Source organism: Hemitrygon akajei, chromosome 9 (genome assembly GCF_048418815.1).
Source record: "Hemitrygon akajei chromosome 9, sHemAka1.3, whole genome shotgun sequence".
Classification (NCBI taxonomy): Eukaryota; Metazoa; Chordata; class Chondrichthyes; order Myliobatiformes; family Dasyatidae; genus Hemitrygon; species Hemitrygon akajei.
This window is the reverse complement of record NC_133132.1, coordinates 82,969,299-82,991,841: the sequence shown is the minus strand read 5'-3', so window position 1 is coordinate 82,991,841 and position 22,543 is coordinate 82,969,299. Positions and strand designations below refer to the sequence as shown.

The window sequence follows — 22,543 nt, the reverse complement described above, 5'->3', positions numbered from 1 at the left end:
CCACATTTCCGAGGAACTCACCTGGTGCTTGATCTCCTCCATCCTGATCAAAAAGGCACAACAGCACCTTTATTTCCTGCAGAGCATCAAGAAAGCTCACCTCTGTCCCTGGATATTGATGGACTTTTACTGCTGTACCATTGAGAGCATACTCACCAACTACATCTCAGTGTGGTATGGCAATTGTCCTGTATTGGACCGCAAAGCACTCTAGCGTGTGGTGAAAACTGCCCAGCAGATTATCGGCACCCAATTGCCCACCATGGAGAACATCTACCATAAACGCTGCCTGGGCAGGGTGAAAAGCATTATCAAGGATGCATCTCACCCTAACCATGGATTTCTTGCTCTCCTCCCATCCGGTAGGCACTACAGGAGCCTCCGCTCCCGCACCAGCAGGCACAGGAAGAGCTTCCCTGAGGCTGTGACCCTGCTGAACCTCGCATCACAGCACTAAGCAGTATTGCACCCATACTGTACTGTCTCAGTACTTTTATATTTGTGTGCTGTAGCACTTACTTTTTATTCACAGTTATTTTGTAAATAAAACTATTCTTTGCATTTCTTGTTGGATGCCAACTGCATTTCATTTGGCTTTGTATCTGTACTTGGCACAATAACAATAAAGTTGAATCTAATCTAATCTAATGGTGTAGAAAAGTGAGAGATTTCAGCTACAAGATTAGACTGGAGATTATATCCTTATAAATAGGGAGAAGTTATTCCTGATAAGATATTTCAAGTGCCAGAGCATGCAACTTTAACATGAAGGACAAAAGATACATGAAAGATGTGGAGAACAATCTTTTTACACAGTATGATTTCCAACAGTGCCTTGAAGTAAGATAGGAACACAGCTAGTCAAGGCTAGGCTTTACAAGGAGAATGGAATACATACAGAATAACCTATAGGACAATCTGAGCCTATTCATAAAGAGCCTAGAATTTAGTAAGATTGGTGAAATAAGCCTAATTAGACTGCTTTATAGGGAACAAACATGATTTCATTAGAGAAATGCCTCCTTTATTGTGCAGCATAGAAATACCTTTGTATGTGCACATTATCTTTTCAGTTGTCCATCTAAATGCTCCTTAAATGTCATGAAAGTACCTAAAGCAATTACCACCTTATTTAGTGCATTCCAGAGCAATTAAATGGTTCTAGAACTGCACGTAATAGGTTCATTTTTTACATCGCAAAATTTAGTTTTATCTCCAAAATCTGACATTATAATCTACATACCGTATTATTTATTTATAACAAAAAACTTTACTAATATCAATCCCCTATTATGTCTCACAATATATCTGGATTATATCCCTTTATTACACTTTAGTCTTCATTCTTCAGCAATTTAAGTATTCAAGTTACCATTGTGTCTTTCATATTATGTGCTTCTTGCTGCATAGATATCTTATAAGATGCTCTAGCAACTGTTTTGTCAATCCAACAAAAAATAGCTAATGCATTATATTAGTCAACCTTCCTTGGCACTTTATCAAAATGCTCAGTAACAGACTGTTTCCCTTTAACAAATCATGGCTTGCAGTCCCTCATTAACCCATACCCTCTTAAGGTGAAAATTAATTTATATTTTCACACCAACATTAGAATAATTAGTTTGTAGTTGCTAGAAATCCTGTATTATTTGCAATTTGATGATTCTATGGCACCACTTTTATTTTGAGAGGTTATCTTGTTAGCTTCAGTGATGCTATAAGGCTTCATTATTGTAAGTAGCTCAATCAAGTATATTGGTATAATGGAGAAAGATCCTGCATTACAGTAGTTGGTGGCAAGTAAGATGGGAATTCTAAAATAATAAAATAATTTTTGGATTGGACCAAAATTAGTTATTTTGAAAACCGATTTTTTCATAACAACCGAAGGACACAATTAAACATATTGCACAGAGATAACAAAATAATGTTTTGATATTGAGGATAAATAATGCTTGCAAATATCTAACTCTGTATGCATTGTTATCCAAATATGACAGCTTTGTAAGGTGTAGTTTCTCAAACTTTGTCTGATTGGAACTGAATTTGCAGTCAGTCTTGAACTGCCTGCTTGTGCCATTAATCCAGCACAAAAGATCGCACTTAAATTGTATGGTTCTCACAAGATGCACCCACTGTAAAGTGGCAGTTCTGGTCTCAGTGACTAGGCTGAAAGTCTTTCACTCAAATTTTGAGAGAAGTGAGAAGAGCCAAAATGAGCTCTGCCCTTAAATGTAAAAGGAAAAAATTCTATAGTCCACTTCCTTTAAACGGCTCTCGAAACATTATAATGGTCTCTGAAATTCAGCTTCTCAAATTCCTTAAGATTTACTTTGAAGTAAATTTATACAGTATCTTCATTGTTTAAAATGTTGCTTGGTTTTTCAAATTCTAGGCTCTTTATGAATAGGCTCAGATTTACCTGGGTTATATGGTAAAGCTGAAAGTAACAGACTTCACAGGGTGAGCTTATTTGCACTGGAAAAAGTGAACAACTATCATTTTAAACCTCATTTTGATTCTTAAGGAATTTTATATTTCTACCATTTTATTTGTAAGTCTAGTAAGACTTATGACTTTCAGCTGTTGTTTAAATATACATCAATTTATTCAAAAATATTACAACATTTTCATTGTTAATTTGCTTAGACTCCTTGCTTATGTTATACTGCAAGAAGTAGATTTTCACTTTTCTGCCCAGGGAATTGGGGGCCTGTTGGATTGTCATTTTTCCATTGCTTGCACAATTTAAGAGTATATTCTTTGGTGAATATATTCATTTAACCCAACCCTTCCTGTTTGGCCATTTGAGTATTATAAATTGACCCAATGAATGCATGATATGTTCAAACCAATCTTAACATGTAAAGATCTTTTGCAGCCAGTTAAAAATAGATTTTTAACAGATGCTCCTAATCCAGAACATGATGGGAGCCTTAGAAGGTAAAAGACAAATAATTTTCAATTGATTTATAACAAATTTAGGGTACATTTGGAAAAATTACAAGTAATAGGAAGACTAAGGAAATAATGCACTGAAATGGTGCTTGGTTTGTACAGAAAGCTCATGTAGGCCTAAAACTGTTAGAGCCTGCATCTGCTGGCAGCCTGGAGGCTACATGAGCATTTTCTAGTACCTTTTGTGAGATGCATAAGCCAATGAACACTGAAATTTTAGTAGATACCAGATGCTTTTAACCTGATGCCTTGGTTTATTTTTGTAGTGTCATGAGTCTATTTGCCTGAGATTTTACAAATAGTAGTTTGTTTATTTTTTGATGGAAGTACTGTTGAGGCTAGATTTATTCGTCTTTAACCTTCCAGCTAAACAAATATGGTTAAAAAAAAACTTACTTGAAAATTTCAGATTTAAAGTTTCTTGGAGCAAAACAAAATCTTTTACTGTAAAACAAAGTCCTACATTTTTTGTTTTTAAATATTCCAGGAATGAGATTGCATTTTAAAAAGCAGTATAAGTAATACAAGAAGCTGGGTCATAGAAAAACAAATTACATGGAAACATTAAGGATAGCCATTAGATTAGATTATTTGCTATCAAAAACCTGTCCAGTGTTTTTAAAAGCATTTGTTTAATCAAATTTTGTTTTATTGTGTAGGTCACATGCTGCATCATGTTAACATTGGATTAAAGGTGAAGCAATGTGTTCATGAAATTCCTTCCATATCAATGGAAACAACCATCCAGCCCATCACTCGAACTGTTCTTCGAGTTCGCCTGACAATCAATCCTGACTTCAAATGGCATGACCAGGTAAAAATAAACTAGGTCCAGAACAATGGGATAACATGCAAAGATTAGCTGCAGAAAGAATAGCTGATTTTCTTTCAGGTTTTCAACAGAATTTTTTTTAACATTTGCAACTCCAAAATAAAACTCAAGATTGGAAAAAAAGGGTAGCAAAAAGTTTGATGTAATTTTTTAAAGTTTGTTTTGCAAAACTTATCTGCAGATCATTTATGTAAAATAGAAGTCTCTGTTTTGAAGTAATTCTATCCATCTTCAGTATTGAGAAACTGATTAGATATCGGCTTCCTTGGAGTAGATAAAGTGAGTTTTACGAGATTTTTAAATCTGGTAATGGTGAAGGAAGGAGGTGAAAGTGACAACATAGGGTGACAATATTTGAAGTGAATACTGGTGAATTTTGATTAAGGTTGTTTTAAACTCAGATCAAGGTCAATCTAGTCATCAAAATTGCAAAACTGAATTTGAAAGCAGATGTAAAACAAAAAGAAGCTGTTGAAAGCCAAGTTGAGGAGATGTGCAATATTATTTTATATGAATATTGAATAACAAAAATAAATAAAACACAAGAAATTCTGCAGATACTAGAAGTCAAAAGCAACACACACAGAATGCTGGAGGAACAAAGCAGCAACCATGCAATTTAATAAACAGTCAATATTTCAGGCCAAGACCCTTCTTCAGGATTGGAAAGGAAGGGGAAAGATGGCAGAATAAAAAGTGGGGGGGGAGGAGATAGCTAGAAGATGATAGGTAAAGTCAAGAGGGTGGAAAAAGTAAAGGGCTGGAGAAGAAGGAATCTGATAGAAGAGCAGAAAGAGAAGGTAGGGCACCTGTGGGAGTTGATAGGCAGGTAAGAAGAAGTACAAGCCCAGAGTGGGGAATAAAATAAAAGGAAGAGGGAGGAAAAATTGTTCTTACCAGAAAGAAAAAACCTGATGTTCATTCCATCAGGTTGGAGACTGCCCAGACAAATATATTGCTCTTCCACCCTGACAGTGGCCTCATAGTTGCGCAAGAGGAGGCCATGGACTGATATGTTGAAATGGAAATGGGGAGAGGAATTAAAATGCTTGGCCACTGGGAAATTCTACTTTTGGTGGCTGGAGTGGAAGTGTTCAACAAAGCGGACCTGCAGTGCAGATGAGGTCACATCAGGAGTACTGGATACAATAGATGGTCCCAGAGATCTGCAGGTGAAGTTTTCTCTCACCTAGAAGGACTGTTTGGGGCTGAAATGAAGAGGAGTCAGGAAGTGAATGGGCAGGTGTCACACTTTGGCTACTTGCCAGGATAAATCCCAGGAGAGAGATTAGTGGTGAGGGGTGAATGGACAAGGAAATAACAGAGGGAATGATCCTCAGAGTGGGAGGGAAGGTAAAGATGTGTTTGATGGTAGGATCGTTTTGGAGATGGTAAAAGTTGCAGAGATTGATGTGTTAGATGAGAAGACTCAAGGAGTGGTGGATAAAGACAAGAGGAACTCTATTCCTGTTAAGACAGCAGGAAGAAGGGGTGAGCACTGATTTTGGAAAATGAATGAGATGCAGATAAGAGCAGCATCAATAGTGGAAGAAGGGAAACACCATTGTTTGAAGAAGGAGGGCATCTCTGTCCTGGAAAAGCAGACCGCATCCTGGGAACAGATGTGGCAGAGGCGAAGGAACTCAGAAAAGGGAATAGCATTTTTATAGGAGACAGGGTGGGAAGAGGTATAGAAAAGCTAGCTGTGGGAATCGGTAGGTTTCCAAAATACGTTGGTGGATAGCTTATCTCCAGAGATGGAGACAGATTGAGAAAAGGGAGGGAGGAGTCAGAAATGGACCAAGTGTATTTAAAGGCCAGTTGATGTTGGAGGCAAAGTTGATGAAATTGACAAGCTTAGCATGGGTGCACATAAAAATAAAATCAAATTATCACAATTGAAGCAGGACAAACTTCTAGATGTACTATCATCTTTGTGAACTAAAGTTAACAAAGGACAATTGCATAAATACTACCGCAATCTTGTTCATGTTGTTCAGCTCAATATTTAATTTCAGACCAAACAAAAGATGATTTTGGCTAGTGAAAAATTTAGGGAAGTAGGCTGCTCCTTGCTAAATGAGTGATATGATGAAAAGTGAAATGCAAGGCAAGAATTATACAGTTAGAATAAATCACAAAATGGATAAAGTGTCTGGGCCACTTACAATGTAGCTACAACAATTCTTTACTCAATCATTCAATAAACACTCAATCATTCCTGAGATATTAAACAAATTGAATAGACATTGTGTTTCCGGCTGCAAAATCTTCCTCGCTTTCAGTACATAGATGGGAAAGTTCCCTGTTATGTTTCAATCATTGGCTCCATGAGCTGTATGCCATTACCTTGCCTCCCACCCAAGTCACTCCAGTTGCTTATACCATTCACAGCTTCCTGCTTGATGTATCTTCTAAATTCTGAGCACCAATTTTCTTCAGCTATAATGAGTTCAGAAAGGTATATTAGTGTGTGGTAGGGCAGGTTTGGAAAATAGGAAAAGAGACACAGCACGTTCAGGTGATAGAGTAGAACTCTGTTAAAGGAAATGCAAGCTTTCATCTGGTATTCACTTGAGATGGAATTGAGCTGTATCTAACACAGAAGCTTCATTTTGTTGTTGGGAAGATTTGTATATTTCAAATTCACCTTCTGTGATATGGTTTGGGAAATGAAGAAAATTCCTGTCAATTCTGTTATCCATTTGGGACTATTCAACGTGCATGTGTCATCTCTGGTCATTTAAGTAATAGCAAGTAATTTGGATTCATGCCTTTCTCTTTAAAATGTAATATTACTAACACCTTAAAGTAAATATGTACATTTTTGATAGTGAACTAAAATAAAGGATTTCTTAAAGTTTGGAAACTGCATTATGTTACGTACCCTGTAACTGGGTGTCTGACCAGCAGAGAAAGAAGAATCCGTTGCAGTCTGGTGGTACCAAACTAAAGGTGTTTATTAGTAAACTACACAATACAATATCAAAAATGCAAATATATATATAAAACAAGTTAGCAGTAATAAACCTAAAAGTGTAGGAATAATAATAATCAATAATAAACAAGCTCTATCAATGTCTAGGGGTAAATGAATTATAATAGGAAAGTATAGAGTTCAGTTCATAAATGCTGAAGTAGTTATGGTTGTTGTACTGAAATCGTTGGGGAGAGAGAGAGAGAGAGTGAGCGAGAGGTAACAGCTACAGCAGCCAAACTTTCCGTTGCTTTCTTAATCCATCGTATCGTTGTGGCCATTCAGTTATGACTCCTCTAGTCTTCAGCTAGACCGTTCTTCTGTGGTGGACTCGTCACTCTGGCATGAGTGGACGGACACACACAAGTCCCCACTGGCCCTGCTGTAACACTGTGAGCTTTACTGACCGATCTCCTGGTTCGGTCTCCGAAGTCCCCACCTTTCTGTGGCGTTCCCAACACTCAGTCAGTGTCCACTGTTGTGTCTGAAGGGTGTCTCTCCAGACCTGTCTTTTATCCCCACTCACGGGGTCTCAGCTATCCATCAACTCTGAATGACCGTGTCCATCAAATCAGGCCACTCCTGCTGTCTCCTGAAGAATGTTAATGAGCAAAGTGCAGTTCTTGTAGTAGAAGGTAAATAATCCAGGAAGAGTCATAATACAGTAAATCAACAGTCTCTCTCCCACTCTTATCTGTAGCAGATGTTCTTGCCTGGGCTTTATTTCTCTCTCATGAGCAGCATAACAACAGCAATAGTTCATAGTTCTCGGGGGGGGGGGGGGGGGGGGGGTTGGGAATGGTTAACTCTGCATCCCATTGTCCATCACTCATAACAATTAAAATTTCAGATTATATTTTTTGTAAATTGTTATCTAAAGTTATATGTATTGAATTCAAGCAAGCATAACTGAAGAAGTTAGTAATTATATACCTCATGACTTGTAGACTAACTAATAATGATATTAATGACTTACAAAAACTGATAGCAATGATCCATTCTTTAAGCTGTTGTTTTTTTGTAATCCTTATTTCCCAAGCTGTTCAAAATTCCCTGTGTACTCAATATGAATTGTAATGTTGTTAAAAATAAGATCATTATAGACAAAAATAGAGTGGAAATTTCTTCTAAGCATTGCCTTCTGAAAATACTACAGCAATATTATGGATAATCCCTTGTGTGCTCCAAGTGTTTGCTGCCTTTCTTCCGAAACATAGTATGATAAAACCCAATACAATGTTGTCAGTGAACACAGTGTGATCCATACCATTTGTTTGATAGGGAAAGTTGATTGGATAGTGTCTTGAAATACTTGTTTAAAAGGTATATACAATCAGAATATTTAAAAGCACTTCAGATAATTCATTCTGTTTTAGAGTGCAGCGACTTATTTTTCATATCAAAATTATTCTCCAATGGATATGCATACACAAAAAAATAGCAGCAAAGTATCAAGTGTATGCTTCCCTTGGTGTTTTATGACTTCATAGTTTTGATTGTAAATTGATAATTGTGTTGGATGGATGATTTTCCCAAGTAAAATTTAAGTCAAAGGTGTGGCAGTAATGCCATTCTGATTCTAATAGCACATTATTGCTGTTTTTGAGGTTCTATATCAGTAGTGGGTGCTTGCATAATTCTCAAGTCCAGTATGTCTCACGAAGCAGTATTGCAGTAAATACCTACTTTCAATCATCCATACTATACAATTTTATAGTCATTACCATATATTATCTAGTACTCATTCTCAAGTTTGCTGTACCTTTACAGTATATTAACACTTCAGTATTTTACCTGAGAACAGACAAAATTGAAGTAGAAGGAAGCCATACAGCCCATCAAATTACTTCTAACAATGAATTCATATATAAACTTCTGTTATTAACTCCATATTCTTGCCTATTCCCGTTCTCCTTTTTTGAAAAGCTACAGACACGGAAAATCTAAAATAAAAATAGAAAATGCTAGAAAAACAGCAGCATCAAAACAATGAAGTTACTGTTTCAAATCAAAGACTATTTATCAAAGCTACTATTCCTTAATTCTTTCACTGTTCCAAAATCTACTGCTCTCGGTCTTAAATGAACTCACTGACTGAGCATCCACAACTTTTCATAGAGGAGAACTCCATTGAAAAATTTTAGGCTTCAGATTAATACTGTACTAAAAGTATTAGTGCAAACCAGTAATCAGGTCTTTCAGTCAAACTTGTAATCATATTGCAGAGGATGAATGACGTTGCCAAAGTTTATTCAAACTCATAGAAACTTTATGAGTGTAAGGCAGAAGAAATTAGAACTGTTATTAATATTAATATTTAACTACTGAAAAGAAGAGCCTGTGGAGAGTTTATATCAATAGTCATAATGGAAGTTCCAAAAAGTCCTAATATAACTACAGAATTGGTCAGAATGCTGTAGTGTTTTCAGGTGGGTACTGTCCTTGAGCTATTTCTGATACAGTGAGGATTTTTTTTCTTTTACAAAGACACAACATTTGTACTTGTTGATATATATGTGCTCGCTTGCTGAAATCTTAGAGACTTGTCAACTCAGCAATGGTGCTTCGCAATGGATATAGTAAACATTGGCCATAAAAACTGAGGATGGATGTGCATGCAATGGAAAAAATAGAAAGGAATTTTAGGGTTTATTTTTTGGTATCAATGATTGCTGGATTGATAGCTTGTATTATCAAAATTAATTAATTTAATTAAGATCATATGTCATTAACATTCTGAACTTGACTGTAAAGAGAATATTTACATACCGTGTGCATGTTGAAGGAAGCAAATACTTCCCACAATGATGAGGTTTGGTTTTGAATTGTTACAGATAGAGCAAGTTATCGAAATATTTTTAAATGGATATGGTTGGTCAAGACTGCCAATTTTCACATCAGTAATTTCTGTATGTAAGCAAAAGTCAGAAAAGTCTGAAAATTGCATTGTTAAAAATATTTAACAATACAACGGTAATTAATCTTAATAATTTCTTGAGCGGTTTCCAAGCTGCGCCAGTAACAGTTGTTTAGAGGTTGTTTCTTTGTTCAAGATCTGTCTATTGCATTTCTTCATTTAATCAGTCAGTTTCTGCCATATTAAACAGTGCTCTTCCACTGGTTGTTTTTCGGGTACAATTTGACTAAATGAATAAAGGATCATTGGATTTCTTCTGAGTAACAGAAACCATTGGTTTCAACCCTATCCTGCTTGCCTTGAACCAACACAGTAACAATGCAATGCAAATAAAGATTCAGCAGAGGGAGTGCTGAGTTCATGTAAAGATATGTGAAATGATCTGGTTTCTTGTGCATAGTTGTGGATATTTTATGTTCCAACTAAAAAGAAGTGGAAGGGTTTAATTCGAATTGCATTCTAGAAATCGTTCATTTTCTTTTATTATTGAAGAACATGTGCATTGTGAAAAGGCTGTTAAAATAGCTATCTACAGACTATGGAAAATAGCATAGTCATCTGATTGAAAGGCCAGAATCAATAAGATGCTTGAAAAGTTTAAAATTGGCACAGATTTAAATAATAACAGTGAACATTTTTGGTTGAGATGCTGCATCAGGATTAAGAGTGAAGAGGGAAGATAGCCCGTGTAAAGAGAGGATGGGGGGAGTGAGCCAGGGGACATCATATATTGGTGGATAGAAGGTAAGGGTTATCTGAAACTGGAAAGTGCCGTGTTCATACTGCTGGGTTGTAGATTACAAAGGCAGAATATGAGATGTTATCAATTGAGTCTCATCCAGGTTTTGTATAAGCAATCCAAGATCTATTTTAAAAATACTGAGCAGAGTCATGTGGTTTCTGTATATCAGATTATTTCTGCCAGCTACCTTCTCTTTGATGCAAATTAAGAATTTTTTCACTTCCAGATTCTAGTTGCCCCCTATCTTTAAGAACAGTTGATATTTTTAATAATGGCTTTCCAAAGGGAATTGGATAAAAATAAGAGGGAAAACAAAACATAGGAGAATTGGAAAGGAGCCAGGAAAGGAGAATAACTGGATTACACTTTGGATGAGGTGATGCAGATTCTGTGGCTGAATGACCTCATTCTTTGCTGTGTTATTGTTGTGACTATAATATTCCAGTATCATTTTCTTAAAGTGACTTTAAGTTGCATTGGAGGCTGGGAAAGAATTAATAATATTTGTCTTCACAGACTCATGGATCTGTAGGTGAACCTTGGTGGATTTGGGTGGAAGATCCTGTGAATGACCACATATATCATTCAGAGTACTTCCTTCTCCAAAAGAAACAGGTGAGATTTAACCACATTGTTAATACAATCCTGACATTTTCCTCATTGCTGCTGATTTTGTGGTTTGTGGTTGCTGGCACAGTAAAACAGAGTGATGTGTTGCTTCGGCTACTGGAATACATTTCCTAAAATTGTTCATTTAACCAATATTTGTTTACTATTTTATAGTGATCATAGAGAGTTATTTAATTTTCATTACACTGTGTGTGCAAATATGTTATAAAGCTGTTGAGCAAGATGTGATGCTGAAATAAAAATGTTTGGCAATTGCATATTTCATTCATGTTTATCACAATGCACAACTTGCCATTGTTTTCAAAGCAATATAAATTGAATACTCTTAATTTTAAATATAAATTTATTAAATAATAGTAATGAAAGTACAGTATCACTTGCAAGATTATAAGAAGTATTACCTTAAAAGGAAAAAATATATTTTGGGAGTAATCATGCATATTCTTCATTTGAGGGATTTCGAATTGCATTTGTTTCAGTTTGTATGAAAAAGTTGTTAAATATCCAGTTGCAATTTTTTATAAAGTATCTTGGAGGAAATTTTAAAAACTCCTTCAGTGCTTTGTTTTTTATGTTGATTGTAGGTTTTGTCTAAAGAACCGCAACTGTTGGTATTTACCATTCCGATATTTGAGCCGTTGCCCTCTCAGTACTACATCCGGGCTGTGTCTGATCGGTGGCTGGGAGCAGAGGCTGTGTGCATAATTAATTTTCAATATCTGATTCTGCCAGAGAGGCATCCTCCTCACACTGGTAATGTAACCATGAAGCATTTATTTATATATTACTGAGACATAGCAGTTGCCACTCTAGGTAGCTCTGTAATTTGTGCAATGCACTGCTGGACAGTGCAAACAAGGTCCTGAGTTTGTTCCATAGCTGCAGTTAGATGATCTCTTTGTTAAGGTAATTGATAATAGAGATTCTACAACTAGCTGCAGCAACTCTGCAAAAGATAAAGGACAAAAAGCAGCCAGATTTTTAAGAGGCTGATTACTCTTGACTGGGAGTACAAGCATATGAACTTTGGATCAAAATGGTTTGTAAGGCAACTCGAGTTTGAATAACTGGCTAGCACTCTTCACTTGTGATCCCACATAAATAATAACTAATAGCTTTATCAAGATTCTGTGATAGCAATTTTGACTTTGAGTCTGAATGTTATTGTCCATGACTTGAGCACCTTAGCTAGACTACCATTTTTGTGCATCTATAAAGAAAGGGGCATGATTGGAAATGCCTTTTTAAAGCTAAAGCCACACTTCTTCAGAGATATATTCCCATGAAGGTGGTTGAAGAGAAACATAGTTTGTTGTGACAAAATGTGGAAGTAAATTTTTAAGGCTGCTGTGTATCTGGCCATTATCATTCCAAAGTCCATGACATCACTGCATGAGTTCCTCAAGGCAGAATCCTGGGCCCAACAATTTTCAGCTTCTTCATCAGTGAGCTTTCTTATATCATTTGCTTAGAAGTGGGGACATTCACTGAAGATTGTGTAATTTTCATTTCCATTTGCAATCCCTCAGTAAATGAAGATGTCCATGCCTGCATGCAGACAACCTAGGTACCAAGATAAATGGTAAGCCGCATTCATGTAACGAGAATGCCAGGCTATGATCACCTTCCAACCCCTCACTCTCAATATTCAAAGGTATTGCCATCACTGAGATCCAACCATCTTGGTCTCTGCTTTAATGATAGATTCAATTGGATCAGCCACATAAATACTGAACTGAAAGCTTTTCTAACAGGCATAACAGAACAAAATACTCTCAATGTGTTCTCCACAGCTCCAAGACTTCAGCACTGTTCAGGAAAGCAGATCACTTGACCTCTGCCTCACAACTGACATTCATTCTCTCCACACTAGTGTGTGTGTGTGTGTGTGTGTGCGTGCGTGTGTGTTGCTCCATTAGTCTCGATAGACCATAGATTCGCACCTTGGAAAGTTTCCAGGGCGCAAACCTGGGCAAGGATTTTTTTTTTGGAAGACCGGCAGTTGCCCAAGCTGCAAGTCTCCCCTCTCCACGCCACCAATGTTGTCCAAGGGAAGGGCACTGGTGTACAGTTGTTGCTGTGTGTGCCATCTATAAAATAGACTGCAGTTACTTAACTATGGTACTCCAACAACATCTGATGGCCTTTATCTCAAAGAAGCATAAGGGTTTCAACCACAAACACCATACCTGAATTATTTTCTCCAATTAATATCAATTCAATTGTTATCACAGTCTTAGAGCCTAGAACTCCCTCCCCAATGATATTTTGGAAGATCATTCACCAGGACTACAGAAGTTGAAGATGATATTTCACCACCGTCTTCCCAAAGGCAAATGGCAATAAGTGTTGTAGTGATACCTGCATGCTGAAACTTGAATAAGTAGAATGATTTGCTGTTTCTGTCACCATGTTGTACACAGTTTGACTGCTGCATTTGCCCTTCGAACAACAATAAGTATATTTAAAATCAGTGAATTAGTTAAAAAGGATCTTTGTGACTGAAAACATGAGTGGTTTTAAGTAGTTTTTCATTAAAACATGTTGCATATAATGAAAATGTTATACATATCACTATCTTCCTCTTTCATGCTCTTGCTTTCATTAATGGAAAGCTAATGAACTAGGAAGTGAACAAATACACAATTTTTTGCATGACCCTCCAGCAACAAAATCTTTTTGCGTGGGTGATCCAGAATGTTTTACACATTTAGCATACATAAGGACCTTACTGTGCTCGTAGAGGGATAGAGAGTGGGATCCTGCTGAGAGATTGGGGAGTAGATCTGGTTTTCTATTTATTTATTTATTTAAACTTTTTTTTATTGTTTAGATCTGGTTTTCTAGAGACAATAGGGCAAAAGACAAGTTCAATAAGTGAAGGCAAGCAAAAGGCTCTGATAGATTGAGATAAGAGGTCAAGAACTGGTTGAATAGTTAATAGAGCCTGGTGGTTACGTTACAGGACAGGCAACTGGAGGCTAAAGAGATTAGTGATCAAGGATGCTAGGTGAATAGGCAATTTAGCCATGTCCAATTGGAAATCAGATGGAAAGGTTATTGTGCACTCTGTGGGTTAACAGCAGTGAGGGTGGTGGAGATGGGATGGGAATGATTTTTTTTTAAAAGATGAAGACGGGTGACTTGGATATCATCATGGTGAGACAAGTAAAATTGAATTTCCTTTAACTAATGCCAGAGCTGGGTTTGTTGCTTTGCCTTGTGTTGTCTGTGTTTCTATTTGGATGTTATATTTTAAGTGTTTTATATTTTGTAGTGTCTTTGTTTGTTAACTACTGCAGTTAAAGTTTTGTCATTTGCACTTGTGTTCAAAGAGGTGTTCCAGTTTGTGTGATGTGCATTCACTTGTATCTCTTGATGTATTTATCACATGTATTACACATTTAAATTACCTGTACTTTGCAGAATTGCTTGATCTGCAGCCTTTGCCCATCAGTGCTCTGGGAAATCGGGAGTATGAAGCCCTGTACAAGTTTACTCACTTCAACCCAATCCAGACTCAGATCTTCCATACTGTTTATCACACTGACTGTAATGTACTACTTGGAGCTCCAACGGGTTCAGGAAAGACGGTTGCAGCAGAACTGGCAATATTTCGGATTTTCAACAAATATCCAACATCAAAGGTTACTTTTGGTTTAAATTTTAAATTATCTTTGGAAGTGTTTTGGCTGAAATATTTAAATCAGTACATTGTTTAATCTTAATAATAAAGTATCTTGCACTACTGGGGTAAACAAAAGTTATCTTTGTTTTCCAGCACAAAACAGACATTAATAGTATTGACTGCCATTACACTTCCTTCCCAATACAGTTGGCCCTCCTTATCCGCGGGTTCCGCATGCGCGGATTCAACCAACCGCTGATCAGGAAAACCCAGAAGTTCTCTCTCCAGCTCTTGTTGTTTGAGCATGGACAGACTTTTTTTCTTGTTATTATTCCCTAAACAATACAGTATAGCAACTATTTACATAGCATTTACATTGTATTAGGTATTATAAGTAATCTAGAGATGATTTAAAGTATACGGGAGGATGTGCATAGATTACTGCGGATCAGGAATCGAAAAAAAAGTGTAAGTTTTCTAAGTCGGAATAGGTACATCCAGTATTATTTAGTGTCAGTCAAACGTTTGTCTTAGTATATAGTATATACTTTACCTTTCAATACATATAAAACACTTAAGAAACGTATGTATTTCAATAATTAAACCACTGCGTTGCTTAGTAATAATTGTAGCTTTCATCGGGGCAGGGCCTTCACATGCTCCATTATTCTCACTTTATCCTTTAAAATTGTTCCGATTGTCGACCGACTGTAGCCTAATGCTTCTCCAATGACCAATTAGTGTTTCACCTCTTTCCACTTTGTTACTTCCACTTTATTTTCAATTGTGATCGTTTTCCAGATAAGGTCCAGAGCTCCGCCAGGTCCTAATGTCCACTGACTTATGGACATTGTCGACGAATGTCCACCGTGGGGGGGGGTCCCGGAACCAATCTCCCGCAGATAAGGAGGGCCAACTGTATTCCCTTGTTAATAACAGTGGAACTGCTCCTCAGGTGCAGCAGTAACTGACAATTTCATAGCCTATATTGATACAATTATTCAATGTGTATTTTTTATAATGTAAATATGGTGCATTAGGGAATTTAACTCCTGAAGCTGTTTTTATTATTTTTGAACTTTGTATAATTTATAGGCAGTTTATATTGCTCCTCTCAAAGCACTCGTACGTGAACGAATTGAGGATTGGAAAATCAGAATTATGGAAAAACTGGGTAAAAAGTAAGCATCACATCTATTGCAATCTAACAGAACAATTCATGAACCCTTTATCAATGCCTCTGATTATTATTGCAGTTAATTCTTTTTGATTCTGTAATAGGCTTGCCTTACAATTCTCATGCTTTTAATATAGTACTCAACCATCTATGGAAATGTGTGGTGTAGATAAAACTGGTTTAGCAATCACCAAAATAGTTCCGTAAATGTTTGCCTGTTTGAGTTGTGATGGTTTCAGTTCATGCATTTTCAGATGCATATTCCACTTGTAACTCTTCAAGTAATTTATTCAATCCCATTTCAAAGTAACATTTTAAAAAGGTGGGGGTGAAGGAAAGATATTTTTGGGGAGTGTTTTATATTTCAATTTATTTTCGTGTAAGATGCTGCTGAATAACTTAAACAATATCACTTATTAAAAAGGAGAGAAAAAACAAAGGCTCTTAGTTTAGCATTCCTTTTTCTGTAAATATTTTAGCTAAAGTGGTTATGATGAAAGATCATTGCCCTAAAACAATTAATTGTGTTCCTTGCTTGAAATTTGCTGCTTAACGTGTATGTTTCTGATATTTGCAGTTTTAATGTCATATTTTCAATATGAGCCTTGGAGTGACAATCTTTAAAGAACTTAAACTTGATGTTTTAATTTTAAAGAGAATCACTAAAGAATCATTGGCACAGGTTCAAAACTACCTCCCTTGTACCAATGATTTAACAAAGCTACAAGTGCATTGCTACTTTTAATTTTAATTCCAAGTCAGAATGTAATTGTAATTATCCTTTTGTATTGACATAAAAATCAATGCATAAATTCAATTGGATGTTATATTCCAATTAAATTACATAAATTCTTAAACATTTCCCACGGATTGGCACATAGCAAATTCTGTATAATCCCAGTATTTAGAAAAAAAGGGAGAGAAAGCCAGGTAGTCTGACATAAATAGTAGGAACAATTTCTGGAGTCTATATTCGAGGGGATGATAATGTGCACTTAGAAAATGATAACAGGATAATGCTGAGTGATTGCATATTGTGAAAGGGAAATAATGTTTGACACATCTGTTAGTTTTTTGAGTTTATAACTAATAGAATAAATAAACAATGAACTAATCCATATGGTGTACTTGAGCTTTCTGGTGTTCGATAAGGCACCACACAAGATATTATTAAAGAAAAGTGAAGTTCATAGGTTTGGAAGTAATACGTCATCATGACCAGGATAATGGATAGAATAAGTAGTTTTATTTTGTGTTGTGCGATCATGAAAGGTGAGGTACAACAGAACTTGGTGCTAGGATCCTAGCTGTTCAAAATCTAGTTCAATTATTTGGATGAGAGGAAAGAGTTTAATATATACATTTTGTGTTTGCATTGTGGCTTGTGACGAGAAGGTCCAGAAGTTTCAGAGGTATCTAGATACCATTTATAAATGGTCAACTACATGACAAATGGAATATAATTTGTCAGGTCATTATCTTGGTGGGAAAAAATTTATATTTTTTTTAATGGTGAAATAGTGAAAGGTCTTGCTTTGTTGTTCAGAAGTACACAAATCACAAAGTTAGCATGTTGGCACACAGGATGCCAACAGTGTGATTTTTTTTTTGGTGTGAACTGATAGCTTACTGCAATTATATAAGGCTCTGTTGAAACCTAACCTGAAAATATTGTGTATAAGTCTGGTCCCTTAGAAAGAATAGACTTGTGATATAAAGCAGTCTGCTTTCTTGCATGTGGAGACTTTTCTCCATTGTTGTTAAATGGATCAATGTGCATAATCTGATAGAAACAAGCAAATTTCTTATAGAATTTGACAGGATAGATATAGGGATAATGTTTCCCTTGACTGGAATGTCTAGGACCAGAGTTCACAGCTATAAAATAGGAGGCTATACATGAGAGCAAAGATGAAAAGAAATTTCTTCACCCAGATAGTGGTGTCTCTGTGGAACTCCCTACCCCAGAAAGCTGTGGAGGCCGTTTCTGAACATTTTCAAGTCAGAAATTGATAGGTTTGGATGTTAGGGGAGTCAAAGGACACAAGAAAGTGGCATTGTGGTAGATGATCTTCTGTAATCATACTAAATGGCAGAATAGCTCTAAGGAGCCAAATGATCTACCCTTAGTGTTTTTGTTCAACTGAGTCCAGTGCAACTTTCCTAAATCTTCAACATAATGCCAAGCTGTACACATCTCCATTTAAAATCTATATCCTTTTTATGTTTGTGAAAAGCATCAAGTTATTTAGTAAGCTATAGCTGTTCAAAAAATATTCATTCTGTATTATTCACATCTTATGCTTAATATATATTTTTTCTTTAGTGTAGTGGAATTAACTGGGGATGTGACTCCAGATATGAAGACGATCAAAGAAGCAGACCTCATTGTCACAACCCCAGAGAAATGGGATGGCATCAGCAGAAGTTGGCAGAATAGAAGTTATGTCCAAAAAGTGGCTATCCTCATCATAGATGAGATCCATTTACTAGGTAATTATTGAATATAGAACAAAATTAGATACATTGGCATCCATGATTCTGTATATTATATTCCTTTCTGTTTTGTAACTCTCATCCCATTGTTTTCATTTCCTACATAAAATGTTAGTTTTGCCATATGCTTCCTTAAGCATGCTTCAATACCTCACTCATATCTTTTCTTTATGTGATCCTTTTTTTCCCAAAAAGAATATATGGATCTCAGTTGATGAAACAGCCAAGTGGTTTCCAGGCAGGCCTCTGGCAACACTGTTGTGAGCACTACAATACATGGGTACAGAAGTAATCCTTGAAAGCTTATCCATCTGAGCAATATAACTTGAATTTTCAAGGACATTATGCTATCCATGTTAGTGTTTATAAGTTTAAATTATAAGTTTATTCTCCTTGGATCTACTTATAAAGTTTCTACAAAAATTGAAATTTTTGATTCTATACTCACAACTCTTTGATTAAAATTAAATTCATTGGACAATAAAATTAACTGTTTGATCATGAGGTCAGAAAACTGGTGATGAAATAAAAAAATTTTGGATGATTTGGGTAGAACTAACTGGAATTAAATAACATTGTGCAACATCATGCATGCAGCATACGGCACAACCAACAGGTGATATGAGATTTCTCCAGATTTATGCATTATGGTATCATGAGCAATCATGACTTCTAATTTCAAGCTGATGACCAAGGGCGTTAGTAGTAGAAAGGAAGTGAAATGATGTGTTGATATCAATGGGTGTTAGAGTTGAGATGATTGCTTGTCAAATTGGTGCATTAATACCTTAGACTTCGGGGTTCACACAGTCAAGATGTGCTTTGGAGATCAAATGTGGATGCAGGGTTTTTGATAGGGGGTGATCATGCATAGGCTCTGATGCAGCGGTAATAATAGTAACAAAGAGCTGAAAGGGAAGCAATTTACTCAAAAGTCAACCATTCCAGACCAGTGTTGTACTGGATGACATTGTTCTGGATTGCTCAAAGATGTTCACTCCTCAACAGCATGATCCAAGCTCCCCCACATGCTCTAAAAGGGGCAGTATATCAGGAGTGAAATTATCCTGTGCATCCCTCTTGTGGAAATGGTGTCAGGCACCTAGAGAAATTCACTGAATTATATTAAATGACTCAGAAGTGGTGTCACAACATTTACCACCAGGAGAAGGAAAGATTTTCAGTTGGAAAATACCAGGACAAAATTGTTAAGCAGTTGATTTTCTTGGCACAAAGGTACTCAATACAAAGACCTGCTGCATCTTCACTGGCAGCACGTGCTTGAAAATTTTGAATGTCTGATTATTTTCCTCACTTCAGATGACCCAGAGTTAAGCTCCAGGCATTGGGTTTAAATACACAGTGAGGTACAAATCCAGTTTTACTACTTAGGAAGCAAAGGAGAAAACCTTTCTTTCTGGGATCTGAAGAACTTTGCTTCAAATGCAGAGGGATTAAGAAAGGGTATAATTCAGCACCTTTTCTCCTTCTCCTGTCAGTAGAAATTGCTCCGCATAGGCTTAGAAGCTAAGCCATATGTGAAGGCCAGGTGCTGGACTTGGTTGTCAGAGGGTATTTGGAGCAATTAATAGGTAGTGGGAGCTTGACCCCATTACCACCTGCAGCTATAACAACCTTAAAGAACCAGGGAGCTTAAGATAAAGAAATCCTTAGGCGGCAGTGATCATAATATGACAGAATTCATCCTGGTGAAGATAAAGTCAGAAGTATCATTATTACAGTGGAATAAAGAGAATTACAGAGGCATGAGAGAGGAGCTCACCAAAATTGATTGGAAAGGGACACTATCAGGGATAAAGGCAGAACAGCAATGGCTGGAGTTCCTGGAGACAATTCGGAAGGCACAGGATCTATACATCCCAAAGGTGAAGAAGTATTCTAAAAGGAGGATGAGGCAATTGTGGTTGACAAGGGAAATCAGAGACAACATAACAGGTAATATAGCAAAATTAATGGGAAATTAGAGGATTGGAGAAAATTTTAAAAAACAATGGAAATCAACTAAAAATCTTATAAGAAAATGAAATATGAAGGAAGAATATCTTTTGTCAGAGGATGGTGAATCAGTGGAATTCATTGACATTGGATGGCTGTGGAGGCCAAATCATTGAGTAGATTGTTTCATTTTTCATTAGTCAAAGCTTCAAAGATTACAGAGAAAAGGCATGATAAAGGGATTGAGGGGAAAATAAATTAGTCATAATGGAGCAGACTTAATAGACTGAATGGTCTAATTCTGCTCCTATGTCTTATAGTTATGTTTCATAAATAATATGCATTATGCACATTGCAAAATTTGTTATTCTCTTTGTGTATTGAACTTCCTGTCTCAGATCTAAAAAGATTTTATGTCTTTCTTGTTAAGCAAGATTAATATTTAAAAGCAATTTATTGTGTTTATTTGCAGGGGATGAAAGAGGTCCTGTGCTAGAAGTAATTGTGTCCAGAACTAACTTCATCTCTTCACACACTGAAAACCCTGTCAGGATAGTAGGACTCTCCACTGCACTGGCAAATGCAAAGGATTTGGCTGACTGGTTGGGTATCCAACAGGTAAGGCAAATAATTAGACCATGAGGAGTAATGGCAGATAATGAGTTGATACCAAATGGATTATTTGTGTCTACGCACTTTGGAAGCACATATTATTTAATCCTACATTGCAGAATCCAGTCATCAGTTTGTAAGCTGCAGCTGACAATGATGAAAGGAAGTGCCTTTTATCTACACAGCTGATGGTGAATTTCAATGAGCAGTAACAATGCACATTTGAATAACCACTTGTGTCATAAAACAAAGCTCTATAACTCACTTCGTTTTTAATACTATATTGTCTTCTGTCATTTTGAAGCTTCTGCAGCATTAATTTTTTTCTTAGTATGAAAACATAGTAGGAAATACTAAGGACATGCTTATAGAGTCTAGTTATTGCAAGCTGACACAGCTTTTATAATGTTTTTTGCAAGCTCATTGATGCACCTAGATCAGAGGTGTCGAACTCAATTGCACATGGGGCCAAAACTCAAAGCACACTTTAGGTCGCGGGCCGAACAGGATAAACATTTATTGAACACACTAAAACTAAACATTTTTTGAACATAAATATGAATAAAAACAGACAGGAATATTATTCCAGAAAAAATAAACTAAAACTTTAAATAACTTAAATATTTTGCTCTCCATAAAAATATCTCCTGTCAGTATTATACAAGTTAGAAATATGAGCATGCTGCAAAAAAACCCTGAAAATATAAATAAAATTTGTGCTTTTCAGCAAAAGTTAAAACAACAACAAATCAAAACACTCAGTTTTCTTTGCTCTTATGCCGTTTTGTCAGAGCTGGATGCTTGACATCTTTTCTTGGCAATAAGTTTGTTTAGGTTTGGTGTAAGGTTCTGTGTTGTGGAGATTCTCAGGATGGACTGCAGGTGTTCATCAGTGAGACGACTCCTGTGTGATGTTTTGTTAATCTTCATCACTGAGAAAAGCTTCTCACACAGATATGTGCTACCAAACATGCACAAGGTTCGAACCGCATGTAGACGGAGCTGAGGCATTGCTTCAGGAATGGAGCGAATAAACTGTACGGGCCCTGCAGTGTTGTACTTTGCCTTTAGTGTCCCATTACACTGCAGCTCTATCAGCTCCATCTGAATCTGTACAGGTGCAGTTTCCACGTCGACGGCAAATGGGTTGCGAAGCAGCTCGAAATTAATTTTTTGTGCTTCAAAGTCACCAAAGCGCCATGCGAACTCAGTGCGAAGAATAGCGTTGTATACAGCAACAGACGCTTGACGCGGGAATGTTCCCGGGTAGCCTATCGGCAGCTGTTGCGCTGCATTATGGGATCTGTAGGTTGTGTGTTATCAGCGCTTCATATCGTCGGGCCATTAATAATTAAAATAATAGATCTATCTAAAATGATCTTGCGGGCCAGATATAATTGTACGCCGGGCCGGATATGGCCCGTGGGCCTTGTGTTTGACACCTATGACCTAGATTGATGCATCTGTGGGATCTGAAAATAGCAAGTACATAAAACTCTAGTCGTTCTCTTACTTCAACCATTTTTCTATCAAAACTTTTACTTAATGTTTTAATAACTCTAAATTTGGTTTCATTCAATCTCCACATGTCACCTTGCTAAAATTCCAATTATCTGCA

The 22,543-nt window shown here is 36.5% G+C and overlaps 1 protein-coding gene across 2 annotated transcripts in view; it reads left to right on the top strand.

The window, feature by feature from the left end:
- The window catches only part of ascc3 (activating signal cointegrator 1 complex subunit 3), a 360,447-nt gene that overhangs the window by 208,041 nt on the left and 129,863 nt on the right, over positions 1-22,543 (top strand). For both annotated transcript variants that reach the window (XM_073056467.1, XM_073056468.1), the window contains exons 22-28: positions 3,618-3,772; positions 10,943-11,041; positions 11,641-11,809; positions 14,483-14,703; positions 15,780-15,865; positions 18,188-18,354; positions 20,786-20,931. In XM_073056467.1, the coding sequence (XP_072912568.1) occupies positions 3,618-3,772; positions 10,943-11,041; positions 11,641-11,809; positions 14,483-14,703; positions 15,780-15,865; positions 18,188-18,354; positions 20,786-20,931 (1,043 nt within the window). The remainder of the gene's footprint in view (positions 1-3,617; positions 3,773-10,942; positions 11,042-11,640; positions 11,810-14,482; positions 14,704-15,779; positions 15,866-18,187; positions 18,355-20,785; positions 20,932-22,543) is intronic.